This window comes from Daphnia pulicaria, chromosome 1, assembly GCF_021234035.1.
Source record: "Daphnia pulicaria isolate SC F1-1A chromosome 1, SC_F0-13Bv2, whole genome shotgun sequence".
In the NCBI taxonomy this organism is placed as follows: domain Eukaryota; kingdom Metazoa; phylum Arthropoda; class Branchiopoda; order Diplostraca; family Daphniidae; genus Daphnia; species Daphnia pulicaria.
The window spans coordinates 8,819,707-8,833,364 of record NC_060913.1 but is presented as its reverse complement, the minus strand read 5'-3'; the positions used below and the strand labels follow the sequence as shown (position 1 = coordinate 8,833,364).

The 13,658-nt window shown below is 40.9% G+C and overlaps 3 protein-coding genes across 4 annotated transcripts in view; 1 reads left to right on the top strand and 2 right to left on the bottom strand.

The window, feature by feature from the left end:
• The window catches only part of LOC124344997 (verrucotoxin subunit beta-like), a 493,626-nt gene that overhangs the window by 215,022 nt on the left and 264,946 nt on the right, over positions 1–13,658 (bottom strand). The gene's annotated exons all lie outside the window — the stretch shown is intronic.
• Positions 1–13,658, bottom strand: part of LOC124345827 (CUB and sushi domain-containing protein 1-like) — a 217,933-nt gene that overhangs the window by 93,869 nt on the left and 110,406 nt on the right. The window lies entirely within an intron of this gene.
• LOC124344966 (mucin-3A-like) overlaps positions 1–13,658 on the top strand; it is a 322,367-nt gene that overhangs the window by 298,915 nt on the left and 9,794 nt on the right. The window contains exons 1-11 of one of the 2 annotated variants that reach the window (XM_046798263.1): positions 4,458–5,164; positions 5,253–5,373; positions 5,465–5,794; positions 5,873–6,042; positions 6,112–6,277; positions 6,347–6,519; positions 6,583–6,748; positions 6,814–6,986; positions 7,051–7,804; positions 7,879–8,060; positions 8,140–8,475. In XM_046798263.1, the coding sequence (XP_046654219.1) occupies positions 5,051–5,164; positions 5,253–5,373; positions 5,465–5,794; positions 5,873–6,042; positions 6,112–6,277; positions 6,347–6,519; positions 6,583–6,748; positions 6,814–6,986; positions 7,051–7,804; positions 7,879–8,060; positions 8,140–8,322 (2,532 nt within the window). In that variant the 5' untranslated portion in view covers positions 4,458–5,050 and the 3' untranslated portion in view covers positions 8,323–8,475. Of the gene's footprint in view, positions 1–4,457; positions 5,165–5,252; positions 5,374–5,464; positions 5,795–5,872; positions 6,043–6,111; positions 6,278–6,346; positions 6,520–6,582; positions 6,749–6,813; positions 6,987–7,050; positions 7,805–7,878; positions 8,061–8,139; positions 8,476–13,658 lie in introns of those variants that run through there. The other variant, XM_046798262.1, reaches the window with a different exon arrangement.

The following is a 13,658-nucleotide window of genomic DNA, read 5'->3' as shown; positions in this document are numbered from 1 at the left end:
GGTTACATTTTCTTTTATCGTAAAATGTGGCATAAAACAGGAGGGGAAATCTTCATAAAGTTAAGGAAGAAGGAATTAGTTTTTTAGCAAAAATATTGACTGCATCCCATCCAAAATTCCTTTTCTGTTCAAGCAAAAATTAAGTCACAGAAAATATTGTTTCAGGGTGCAATATGGAAAAGTTGCTTATCGTTTGATTTATTTTTACAAGTTCTGCCAAGATGAGATTTTCTTCTATATCTTTTCAAAGATGAAACTGTTCACATCAATGCACATCATTTAACTTTTTTGTCCCTATCACAGAAATATCATTGATACATCTTGGTTGATGGAGCAGTTCCATTGCAAGTATTTAGCATTTTGTTATGAAATAGTTCCGTAAAACTTGCTAGTAGGTGATAGAGGTTAGCCAGAAAAAGAGTCCTATGAATCCAACATTTGAAGAACATCTTTGACATCGTCTTCTTTGAAACGATAGAGAAGGAAAGAACGTGCAGTCCCAATTTCACCTCCAGTCGTTTTTAAATTTTTGTCGATTTTGTGCTGGACTAGGAGTCGGACGAGATCGACCAATAATGTTTTAGGTGCATAGTAACACACCATGTGAAGAGCATTCCATCCCTCGTTGACTTTGCTGTTCACGTCGATGTTTCCCTCCAGTAACAACTGGATAATGTCGGTCAAATTTTCTTGGAGGTAATTTCGACACAACAAAGTTAGGGCATTCCATCCTCCGCTTGTCCTGCAGTTGACGTCGAAATTTTTCTCAATTAAGAATCGGACAATGTCGATTAAATTTTCTTTGTCGTAATATCGACACAAGGCAAGAAAGGGAAATGGATTCCATTCTTCAGGGATTTTTTCTTCAACTAAAAGGCGGATGACTTCGATTAATTTTTCATTTTCAAAGTGGCCAACCACTAGCTGAAAAACGTCGACAATTCTTTCCTTTGGATAATGTTGGCACGCAATCAGAACTGCATCCCACCCCTGAATTCTTCCCTGTTTGTTGTGAACAATTATCGAAAATTGAGTTGCGCAAGTTTCGTTGTATTTGTCGGGTGCCGTCATGGCGAAAGCGAATTTCTCGTCGGTGGATTTGGCGTTGACTAACTCGGCAAAGATGACAATTTCTTTCTCAATCCTTTTACAGATGGAACTCTTATCACACCAGAGCACATCATTTAAATTCTTCGTCACTGTAGAAATTCCATTGAAAATTTCCGTGTCGAGCGTTTGAGTCAGCAATTCCAAAAATAGTTCAGGCCGAGCTAACGATGAGAACGTGAATTCGAATCCAAACTTGACGTGATCATCAGACATTTGGGCTTTCAGCGTTTCAGGGGAGGGAAAGAAAAGAACGTTGCTCTGATCTCTCATTTTAAGTTTAGTTTCATCTTGAAATCTCCCAACTGTACATAGTTCTAGGTGTTTTTGATCCAGCCATCCATCAAGTCGTTTGGAATTGAATGCAAATTGTTCATTTTCTATCAGACTCGCCAGCTGTCGAAAAGGATCTTCTGTGGTCCTGCCGCTGCGGATGTCGGCTGCTATTTCCCCCAGTTTAATTTTGAGTTTTGCCAGGAAAGATTCCAGGCCTTGCTGGAACAGCTGGAGCTTTTTTGTAAGTGGACTTAATTTTTCCATCAGAGAATCTTTAATCGTGTCATTTAGTTCATCTCCAACCTCCTTATAGTCTTGCATAAACAGGAACCATTCAGACGCCATCACTGGAGAAATTGGGTAACGAAGTGTCGGTGCATCTTTGGCGTTTTCCATCAACACCAACGGGTAGAGCGACACGGTAATGGGCACACCAAGAGGTTGATTGTTATCCAAAGGATCTCTTTCCATCCAATCAGATGCACATCTGAAGATTTTCTCGGCGAATTCGATGGCTCCTTCGTACGTTGTTGGAGGTGTGACATCATCGGGGAGTTTAAAATCGCCTTTAAAATTAAATTTGATGTTTTTGTCGTTTTCAGGACTGGTGTCGATGCAATTGCCTTCGATGTTGGGATCACCTTTAAGGTATTCAGCAAATTGTTGGACTTTTGATTCTAATTGCCAATTTACTTGTTGCTCGTTTTCTTCTGTTTCACCATCAGGTTTGGTAAACGTGAATGTTGCCGTGGCACCGTACTGGATTTTCGTAACGACGTGAGTTGCGTAGGCGATCCTGCCGGTTGTTTTAATCAGCGGGTAACGCAAATTACATTCTTCAAGCTGTTCCATGGTCAATTCCTTGACTGTGGTGTGAAGCAGAAGAGTCGCTTTAACACTTGGTCTGTTATTTTTCTTCTTTTCGAGATCCTCAGCCGATCCATCGTCGAATTTCTCCTTCAGTTTGTCCGATGTCTGCAGCGAAAATTCGGTGTGTGGGTTCCGGGAAGTTGTCACGTTTTTCAAATCGATTTCATTCCAGAAATCGAGTCCTAATCAATCAATGGTTTATTTAAGACTTTAAGTAAAATATTTGAATAATAATTGAGATAGGATTTTTATTGACTTACCAGGAATGATGTCCTCGTGAATGGCATCATAAAGGGAACCCAGTTTGAACTTTCGTCCAAGAGCAGGCACTTGCAAACAGGTTCTACTTATATCGTCCCTACTGAACATGATAACGGACTGTGTAGACTATAACAGATAAAGTAAGAAAGAATAATGTACCTCAATTAATGAATGTTCAGGAATAATTTCATTTTACCAAATTACAGTACGTACCGATAACAATTTTATCCAAGAAATATTGAGGACTGGCCAGACACTAGTTGTTAACTGAGAAAGTGGTTGACGAGTAGAATGAGTTGAAATATCTGGCGATGTCAAGATCTGAATAACCTTCGCCAAAATAGCGCTCCTTTAATGATTTATCAAAAATCGATTACTGTACGTCTGTCATTATTCGTAGTACTAGAAGCCTTGATTAGTTCCTCGAAGACCTTGATCCCAACGTTTTACCCCCCCCCCCCCCCCTTGGCCCCTTCCCTAATAGTTGAAATAATTGTGATTAAAGAATTTGTAGTTTTTCAGGTGCATGAACAATTAAATTTCCCTCTACTTTAAACTGTAACGAATCATTTCAACTGAATTTCCTATTTAATTTCAGGTTGGGAGTGAGACACATCCGCTACGATCAGCCCTTTCCTGCCAGTCAACAGAAAACAGCGCCCTACAGCCACGAATGTTGCAGCAACCACCACAGTCAAGAACTTAATCCCGGCATGGATGCGTCATTCAAATATCCGGATGGGAAAACGCACCAGACCGTCATCCATAAAAATCCTAAAACGTTGACCAAAATCGCACAAAGCTACGACTAAAATCGGTGAGTGTTGGGTCTCGGCAAATAAGAAGATGGAAGAAATGTTTCCCTCTCTGTTTTCCCTCTCTGTTTTCCGATTTCAAAAGTTACGTTTAATTTTTGACCAGTTTGACGCAGTTTGAGGACCTCTTCCGCTGCTGATTCCAGTGGTTCACGTCCGTCAAACTACCAAGTGGAGGGGCAAGCAGCGCAAGTAAGTGATTTGATTTCCCTGTTTTCCCCCTCGAGATGCGCAAGTTGTAGTCCAAAGCAACCAGCTGATAGCTCGTAAAAGAATTCGCAGTCTAGCGATTTTGTAACTCGGATTATATGCATCGATAATTTCAGTAGGTGTACAGCGCAAATTTACATTTTTATAATACTTGGTAGAAAGCTATTCTTCGCTGACTAATAACTTTTCCTGACGAGTGATGCGTCTCAGCCGTTCGAAAACTAGGTATGCTGAATGGTTATCAGTTTTTTATTGACTTTTTTCATATTTTTGCATGCCATTTCCATCAAATGTCGTACGAAGCAGCTTAGTTTGGAAGAGTGAAATCTGTCATCTCCCAGTTGTTATTTTCGTGTATGGTGGCCTTTTTTCATCAACTATTAATCCAATTTTTAAAAACAATTATTAGCCAAACGGCCTTTTTTGTTCTTTTGTTGTAAATGGAGTGGGTGTTTAGCTAAATTTGTAGTGATGATTAGAAATGAAGGGTGGAGAAATGAAAGGGCGAATCGCAGTTTTTACTTTCGTCAGTTCTGCAAAAGATCTCGATACTGACCTTGTAGCTGTGATAGTATCATTACTATCATATTATGTCAGACGACTCTTGCCGTTTGATCAATGAGTTGATGATTGAGGGTATTTGATTTTATATCAGACGGTCGGACATTGAAAAATTTACTCAATTGTAATGAAATTCATAATTTACTTTTAGCCGAATCTATATTGCTTTAGTAAAGCAGAATTGTCGAATTTCATCGAAAGTGAGGGTATTCCTTCTATTAAGGTTTTTACAATAGACATTTGTTTCGCTTTTTAAACAATTTATTATTCCTGTTTCGTAATCATCCACAACTCGATAAATCACTTAACAGTTTCATCTTTCAATATTTTTTTTTATTTTTTAGTGGATGGTTTGGAATGGTTCAAATTCTAATAATGATTTAATTATTTGAAGCATTTTTGAATGTGATTCTAATATTCAGAAAGAAATTTCCAAACGCATTATATTCCCGTCTCGACCAAGGGTATTTTAATTTTCCTTCGCTGTTGTGTCTGTCCAACTACCACTGCACAGCTGCAACTGCAAAACAGAAAAAAATAATAGATAAGCGGAGGGACGTTCGTGTTTTCGTTTTGAAATAATCGCCCGTCGGTTTGTTTGTTAGTAAGAAACCTGTACGACTAATTCGAGCTCTAAATTATTGAAGCGTTTGCTATTGTCATGTTGGAATAACCAGGAAAATGTTGTCAATGGCGTGCCGACTGTTATCAATCCCCAGGCAGCAGTTGTTGCTGCCCAGACTCGCACAACGCACATACTGTGGTAACTTTGCACTTGGACAGTGAAAATTGCCGACCTTTTGACCAATGGAAGCGATACAACGTCCCGCGAGACTACGTGTCACGACCCGTATAGCTCAACGGGTGACGATATTCAAATCGGTTGTCCTTTTTCTCTGGAATCGATACGAAACTGTGCGATACCTTAATCATCGATATAGAAAGTCGTGATGGGTATAAAAGGCGGCCCTTTTGGCGTTCAAATTCTACTCTCCAAACTGTCGAAAATGAAATCCTTTTCAATTTTCTTTCTTCTACTCGTCTCGTTGGCTGTCACCGCCGCGGTAAGTTGTCTCACATTTCTCGTTTTATTTTAAACTTCCAAGCTCTTTAACTTAAATGTATTCTGGCCAATTTAATTGTTTCGAATAGGAGGCCCAACTTACCAAGCAACGATCGTCCAGCACGTTGAATGATCCTTCGACAAGGCGCAACTTTGCCGCCATTTTAAAAGCGGAAATGGCCATTCGATCGCTTCCATCCAGCGGCAGAGGTAAATTGAATTCAGTTGATTAGAAATTTGTGATTTTGAGACGGCAACTTGTAATGTACAACTTCATTTGAACGTGAATTTTGTACAATAGCGTGTTTGGACCGATTTTCAATGGCGGCCAACGGGACTGTCCGTCCCACCATTTCTAACTCCATCAACGGGCAAAGGCAGTGCAGCTTCTTCATAGACGCACCCGACAATAACCTCATCCAGATGACCTGCTCGGTCGTCAGACTAAATAGTTCGGGTGCCGGATTAGCCATTTACGGAGCTGCCGAAATCAACGTCAATCCGCCCGTAGTCAATCGAATTTACACTTCAAGGAGCAACAACATGTTACTGTTTTCCAGGGTCGACAAAACCGACTGGTTCGACTGCAAATGGAAAATGATTCCCGAACCGCAAACAACTGAATATCAACGTAATTCGTTTGTTCCTTAAGGGAAATGAAATTTGAGTTTAAACTTGATCTGATTTGCCAATTTTATTGCATTTATAGTTTGTCGCGATGGAACGTCCGCCACTCCCAATGGGACCATTCAGCTATCAGCGAACGATCCCAGCACAGATCTGAGAATGTGCATGTTTGTCATTACCGTTCCATCTGACCACCAAATTCAATTGATGTGCTCCAATGTTACCCTCAGCAGTCCTGATCATTATTTACAGGTAATTTTTTGTCTACATAAACCACAGCGTTCGTTTTACTGATTAAAGTTTCGTTTTGAAATTCATAAGTTCCAAACGGTTTCCGAAACTGTGATAGCCGATCCACCTGCAATGAATCGGGTCTACACTTCGACCAGCGAAATCATTTACCTGTTTTCTCAATTCAGCAATCAAGACTCGTTCAAATGCCAATGGACGACGGTTATGATCCCACCACTGACAAATGATAACAAACGTAAGGATTTTATTTGCAATCAATTTTCCGGCACAAGTTTATTATTATTATTATTATTTTTTTTTTAAGTTTGTCGGGAGAAAATCACGAAATCTGCCAGTGGAAACATTCAACCGTTAATGGCTAACGGCACAAATGTTCAACCGAATTCCTGTTCGTTTATCATCGAAGTGCCTCCTAATCAATTGACTGAGATTTCTTGCCCAGTCATCAATTTCACTAGCCCAGGCAGTTACTTGCATGTGAGTTTTGTGATTTCGTTTAAGTTTTCAATTATTATAACCGTTTTTGTTTGATTGACAAAGTTCAGCGAAATTTCTGATTTAAACATGGCCCTGACGCCTCTGACCAACCGAGTGTACACTTCCGGCGTCGATTTGATTCATTTGAATTCTCAAATTGACGTCAATAAAGATTGGTTTAATTGCACATGGTCAGCTATTCCGGCTCCATCGACGACGGATTTCAAACGTGAGTTCCAATGTAAAAGAACGATGTCACACTATAATTCTTAAACCGATTTTTAATTTGTCTAGTCTGTCGCCATGGAGGAACAACATCGTCCAGTGGGACCCTCCAACCATTTTTGGATGGTCTAACAACGGGAGAACCGAGAGAATGCTATTTCTTCATTGAATTGCCTTTGGATGAACAAATTGAGTTTTCGTGTTCATCCATTAACTTGTCAAGTCCTGGAAGTTATTTGCGGGTATAATTCAATGATCCTATCTCTACATTTCCACCCAATTAATTATTTTGAATTTCAACGACAGGTCGTGGGTGTGTCTGATTTTGACGAGAATCCGCCCGTAGAAAACGGAATTTATTTGTCGAATGGAACGAGAGTCCTTGTGTATTCGCAATTCAACAACGGCGATTGGTTCGATTGCATTTGGGCGTCAACAACCTGCCCTGTTCCAGTGACGACAGACGCTGCTACTTCAACGCCAAGTACAACAGCAGTCACGACACCAGCGACTACCTCGTCGACAACTACCAGCGCACAGCCGTCCACCACAACAACAAGGCCATCAACCACGTCGAGCACCACAACTTTGCCAACAACATCGACTGCGCCATCTACTACGACTTCAACAACACCACAAACTACAACGATTTCAACTACTACCACCGTAGAGCCAACCACCTCAACAACAATGCCATCAACTACGTCGACCACAACATCTGCGCCAACAACATCCACTACACCATCCACTACACCATCCACTACACCATCTACAACGACTTCAACAACACCCCAAACAACAACGATTTCAACTACTACCACCGCACAGCCAACCACCTCAACAACTAGACCATCAACTATGTCGACCACAACAACAACATCCACTACGCCATCTACAACGACTTCAACTACACCCAAAACAACAGTAGCCTCAACCACTACCACCGCACAGGCTACCACCACAACAACAAGGCCATCAACTACAACCACGCGACCAAGAACGACTACGGTCGCACCTGTGACCTGCTCTCCTGAAGTCTGGACCTCAGGAACTCAATCACGTATTATCATTTAAGTTTATTATGTTTTCCAATAACAATTTGATTTAACTTTTCTCATTTTTGATTGGGCACAGCTTGCGGGACTTGTACGATACTGTCGCCAACCAGCGGGACAATCCAGTCTCTTAACTACCCCAATGACTACACTGCTAAATTGACCACCGACTGCCTTTATTTGATCACTGCACCACCGGGCAAGAAAATCCGACTGACATTCACCACGTTCGTCGTGGAAAAAGATTGGGACTATATCTCTGCAAGTTGATTTAAATCTAGTTCAGATTTGGTTGGGGTCTATTTGATTTTCATAAGTGACATTTGGTATCTTTTTCAAGGTTTATGACTGGAACCCCAAAGCGGTTCTAGTGAGAGCACTATCCGGTTACACCAATCCCGCTACTATGACTGGCGCTTCTAATATGATGGGAGTTCAATTCACTGCGGATGGGAGATATAATAATTTAATTCCGGCCGCAAATGGGCCTGGCAGATGGCAGGCGACATTCGTGGTGGTATAATTCAAAAACAACCAAGTTATTGACTTGGTCCACGGCCGATTCGGCTAAGTTCCGCGTGGCCTTTTGAAAAATGTTTTCGTGTGATTGTGTATCAACGAATCAATAATTGGCAATATATAATTCGGCTTCAATTGGATAATTCGCTCATCATTGGGCAAACATCGGCACTGAGACACAATTGCGTCCTTTTTTCTAATTCCATCATTCATGCAGGAAATTATTTTCAAATAGTTAACGTCTAAATGAAATAGTCATTTTCTTTTATTGGTGGGTTAAATAATTAAATTGCTAAGATTTGATTTGAAATTTCCAAAGGATTCGAATAAAAAATTGTGACGCAAATGATATCACGAAAAAGGTTTCAGTTTGTCGCGGAGAATGGACTATATCCAGAGCTCATCTGGGACCATGGACCGGACCTCAAGTCGACGAGGAAACGAAAGGTTTTTTTTTCTTATCATTTGAGTTCTGTCAAGGTGTTAGATAAATGCTTTAATCAAATGTTATCTTCCACCTCCTATGTCCAGGTGCATCTGGACAGCAGCAGTTTTGGCATCCACGATATAAATGCAGGATTGCAGGTTTCCCGCTCGCAGTCGGCAATGGAAGTTGACTGGGTTGACTGGTTGGGTGAGTTAATTCGTTTCCTTTTTCCAAGTTTATTCTCCGTCACTGTTCCATTAGAATTAATCAAAGATGATCCTCCCTACATTGATTGGCGTCACTATCTGGGCGTGGTGTGACCTTGAGTTTATTTGACACTCAACTCGAGTGAACTCCTCCTTCTCTTAATATACCTTTTGGTAAACAGGTACGCGTATTCATTTCATAGTAACTTCCAAGCTGTTAAAAATATATAAGTACAGTCTAGTTTTATTCGGTAATCATTTTTAGAAATAAATTCCCTTGAAATACTCAGTAAAACTCATTGGCGAAAATCTAATAAAAAGTGATTATACTGTCAAAGTTTCCATATCACGTCCATTTCATTTTCTCTTAGAGAAAAAAATTTAACGCAATTTGGAGATCATAACGGTTATGGATTCGAAACAGATAATTTGTATGTTATCACATACGTTGATACGTGATAGGTTGAATATCTCAGACAAGGAAAATTTGATTGCGTAACCACACGCTACAAGCCTACAAACTTAAACAGTATAATTAAAAAACGAACGTAGACGATGAATTAACTGGAAAAACACGACGGCGTTTCCTATGCTATATAAGATATAGGCTCGAACTCGTTTTGCAGTACGGGATAGAGTACGCGTGAAATTTGACCCGCACTTCAATAACGACTCCGTAGGCGAACGCGCTAACCACTACTGGCACTACACCAGGCGTATCTGTGTATTATTGATATTTATAAGGTTAATTTTTAAATCAGGATTGGGTCGATTTATTTAGTTTTCACTAATCTGATTAATTTGATCAAAACACACTTATTTTTCATACTATTGTCATAACTATCTTTTCCAAATTAAAAGAAGCAGATAAAACAAATATTTTAGTAGTAAATAGTTAATGTATTTATCGTCATCATTAATTTTGTACCGGAACTACACCGGAAAAAATTAATTTAATGTATATTTTTCAAACAACAAATATTCCAAACAAGAAAAAAAATTAACTTGATCGAAATATGGTTATAAAAAAGTTGAACAAGAATCATGATTTGAACCACTTGTCACTAAGCAGCGAAATTTTTTAGCCCCATCTATTTTATTAATACCATGAAGGAGGAATGGAGGAAACGCTGCTCCCATAAGGCCCTGCAGAAATTTTTGAGGCGATGATGATATCTGCCTCGGGCAGAATTTCGTTCCTTTTTCTGCCACCAGATGCGGAAGTGTAATGAAATATGTGAAAATCTAGGCTTTATTTTGGTTGCCACCGTTACGGATTTTTTATCTGCTAGACTTGCCCAACCCGTAACGATAGCAACCAACCAGCGAAAGCCCAGATTTTCACATATTTCGCTACTCTCCGTCATCTGGTGGCAGAAAGAGGAACGAATCCTTCCCCTGAGGCAGATATCATCATCGCCTCTAAAATTTGCCCGACCAGCTCCTCCTCCATTCCTCCTTCATGATAATACTCGTAATAAACGAATTAAGTAAGATGTTATCAAATTGAATGTGAAGATGATGATAAATGTAAAAACGGTTAATCGATTATCGAATCATACACCGTTAAAATACTCCCCCTCTCTTTTGTAAGGTGTTATCGGCTGCTAGCTATCTGGTTTCTAATTTTTATTTTTTTGACTCTGCTCTTGTAGTCAGGGAGCCCGTGTCAAAGTAGACACAAACCTTTTAAGAGAAGGTTTGACTATCAACTTTGGTTTAGGAGGGTGGGAGAACCGCGAGATGGCGCGTCTGACGATTCAGACCGGCCGGGTTCGAGAGTTATTCACTCCCGAAGTCGGCGTGATTTGGGGAAAATCACAAACTGTTTAAGAGAACAAATTTTTCAATCATAATTTAAAAAAAAATACACTGATTCTAACGTCAGGTCGCCAGACGTTAGAATCGGCCGTTTTGAACAAATCAGACGCAGTCAAAGTTTCACTTTTTTGTGAAATTTCACATTTCATTTAAGAAATGTATTTTTTTTTGCATAAAATAGCTGCAAGTGAATTAGCAATTAAAATGTAAGACCAGACGGTTATATCGGCCGTTTTATACTCATCAGACGTCATGAAAAACTGACATTCAGACTCCTAAGTTTATTTCTTTAATGCGGCAACACCGTAAATCTGGCGCTATTTATAAAAAATTTAAAATGCAAGAGAAGAAAATTCAACTTTGTATTGTTTTTCTTGATCATATTTAAAAAAAAATTGCATTATTTAAGCCATAAAAGGTTGCATTATTAAAACAATAAACACATATATTTATTGAAGTGGAGATTATGTGTTGGATTCTGTCAGACACCAATTTGCCCATGTATGATTTAGAAGAAATCAAGAGTAGTGTGTCCTACGGTGATCAGAAACGCACCAGAGTTTTCATCTTGAAAATGGACTACGTTCAAGATCCGCTGATTGACCGCCTGGCAAAATTACTGGGGAATCCTGAATCTTTTGAAATTCCCGTTTTCTGGATTGCGACTCGTGGGAAACATCGGATTGAACACATTGTTCAATTGCTGAAATCTTTTGAACAAATCAATAGCATGTGTGCATTGCTGGGTACTTGTTACCAGATAGGACTGATACCAAGCTCCTCGTCCATGATCGAAGGCAGAATAATTACTGTTGCGAATTCTATGGAAGACCGTCCCGAAGTTGCTGCAACCGAATCGCCGGATAGACTTATTCAGTCTTCAACCAACAGTCGAGAAGACCAGCTTCCTAGTCCTTCAACGAATTCAATGTTATTTCGTCCTCCTGTTAAAACTTCTCTTGCCCCAACAGTGTACAACCAGCAGCTGCTACGAATGGCGCAACGCATGACTAGCAATGTCAAACACATCGGTCCAATCAAGAGCGCTCATCCGTCAACTGAAGAAGACTGCCCTGCCCAAAAAGATGTCGATAGTGAAAAGCCTGTGATGGCAATCCCGTCTACTTCCAGAGACGACCAGCAGATCCAGACTAAAAATTCTGAATCAACGTTCAGTTTGTTGAACCACGAACCATCGATTCCGCCTCCCGCTAACAAAAGAAAGAAGTCGTTTGATTCGATGAAATGCGAAAAGTTTTTAATGAAGCAAGTTCCAAAACAAGAACCTGTTGCTGATGTTCAGATTGAGAGGAACGTAAAAGAGCAAAATCCAGTCACAATGAAGGGCAAGCCAGCAAAGAAGCAACATTTACCTGAAGATGCTAGCATTGAGACTGCAAGCATCAAATCAGATCCTCCAGAACAAGAAAATTCAGCATCCCGTCGTCAAGAGTCTGCATATTCCGCAATGCGCGAGCAGACTGAGAGGGACGTATTCGAGCAAAGAAAAGCCAACGGGAAGAGCCAGACAACGAAGAGGCATGACCAATTTTCACCTGTAGCAACTCACTTTGGGGACTCCACAGAAAAATTGCATGTCACAGGATTTGACACTTTATCAGAGGCAATTTCAACATTCGAACCCGATCCATCGGTGCAAGAAAGCCCGCCAATCCATCAGCATATTCAGCAAGCAGCATCCGCAATCCATCAGCTTGATCGCCAAGAGATTGAAATTCATAATCAAGAGCAAAATTGCCTAAAGGGAACTGACAGTAGCACAGTCCCAGCCGAAATTGGAAGAGTAGCTGAAATGTTTGCGCAAGAGACCAATCAGTACGCCAAATTAATTAAGAAAGGCCAACCGAATGTTTACCTGCTGAATGCAAAGGAGATATCAGTCAGTGAAGACTTCCGTTGGTTCGACATCGACCACCATGACGCCTCTGCTACACCAGAAGTTCATCGTGAGCACAAAATAATCATTTTGATGGGCGCCACTGGGTGCGGCAAGAGCACGCTCATCAACGGAATGGTGAATTACATTCTCGGCGTCAAATGGAACGATCCGTTCCGTTGTGTGTGTGTCCGCGATGATGAAACGACTGCCAAGAATCAAGCGCACAGTCAAACGAGTTCGGTGACAGCTTACACTCTTCGCCACCATGACGGGATGGCCGTTCCGTATTCGATCACGATCATCGATACGCCCGGCTACGGAGACACGAGAGGAATGGACAGAGACAGGCTAATCACCCGCAACATTCATCAATTTCTGACGCAACAGGAGAATAGGGTTGACCAGATTCACGCCGCCTGTTTTGTGGCCGCTTCCGGCGACAGCCGACTGACGGCCACTCAGAGCTACATCATCGCCTCGGTTCTTTCCATTTTTGGCAAGGACGTCAAGGAAAACATGAGACTGTTGGTGACGTTCGCCGACAACGCTGATCCTCCCGTCGTCGAGGCCTGCCTAGCTGCCAATTTTCCCGTGACATCTGCGTCGGTCGGAATCACCTACAGCAAATTCAACAGTTCGGTCCTTTATGCTTCCAACCAAAATCAAGGAGATGACTGTTTCGACGAGCTTTTCTGGGATATGGGCCAGGAGAATTTCTACAAATTTTTTACGATGCTGGAAGAAATGAACGGCCGAAATCTGAAATCTACTCGGGAAGTTATCCAACGTCGGCAGCAACTTGAGCAATCGCTTAAAGATATTGAAACGGAGTTAGAAGGAGCTCTTTCAACCATTGAAGACATGGAGAAGAATCGCCGAGATCTGCAAACAGTGCAAGAAAACTTGCGAGAAACCTGCTAAAATCAAGGAAAAAGGATTTGAAAAGAAAAGGTGTACGGACAGTAAATGCAACTGCCCGCCATCTG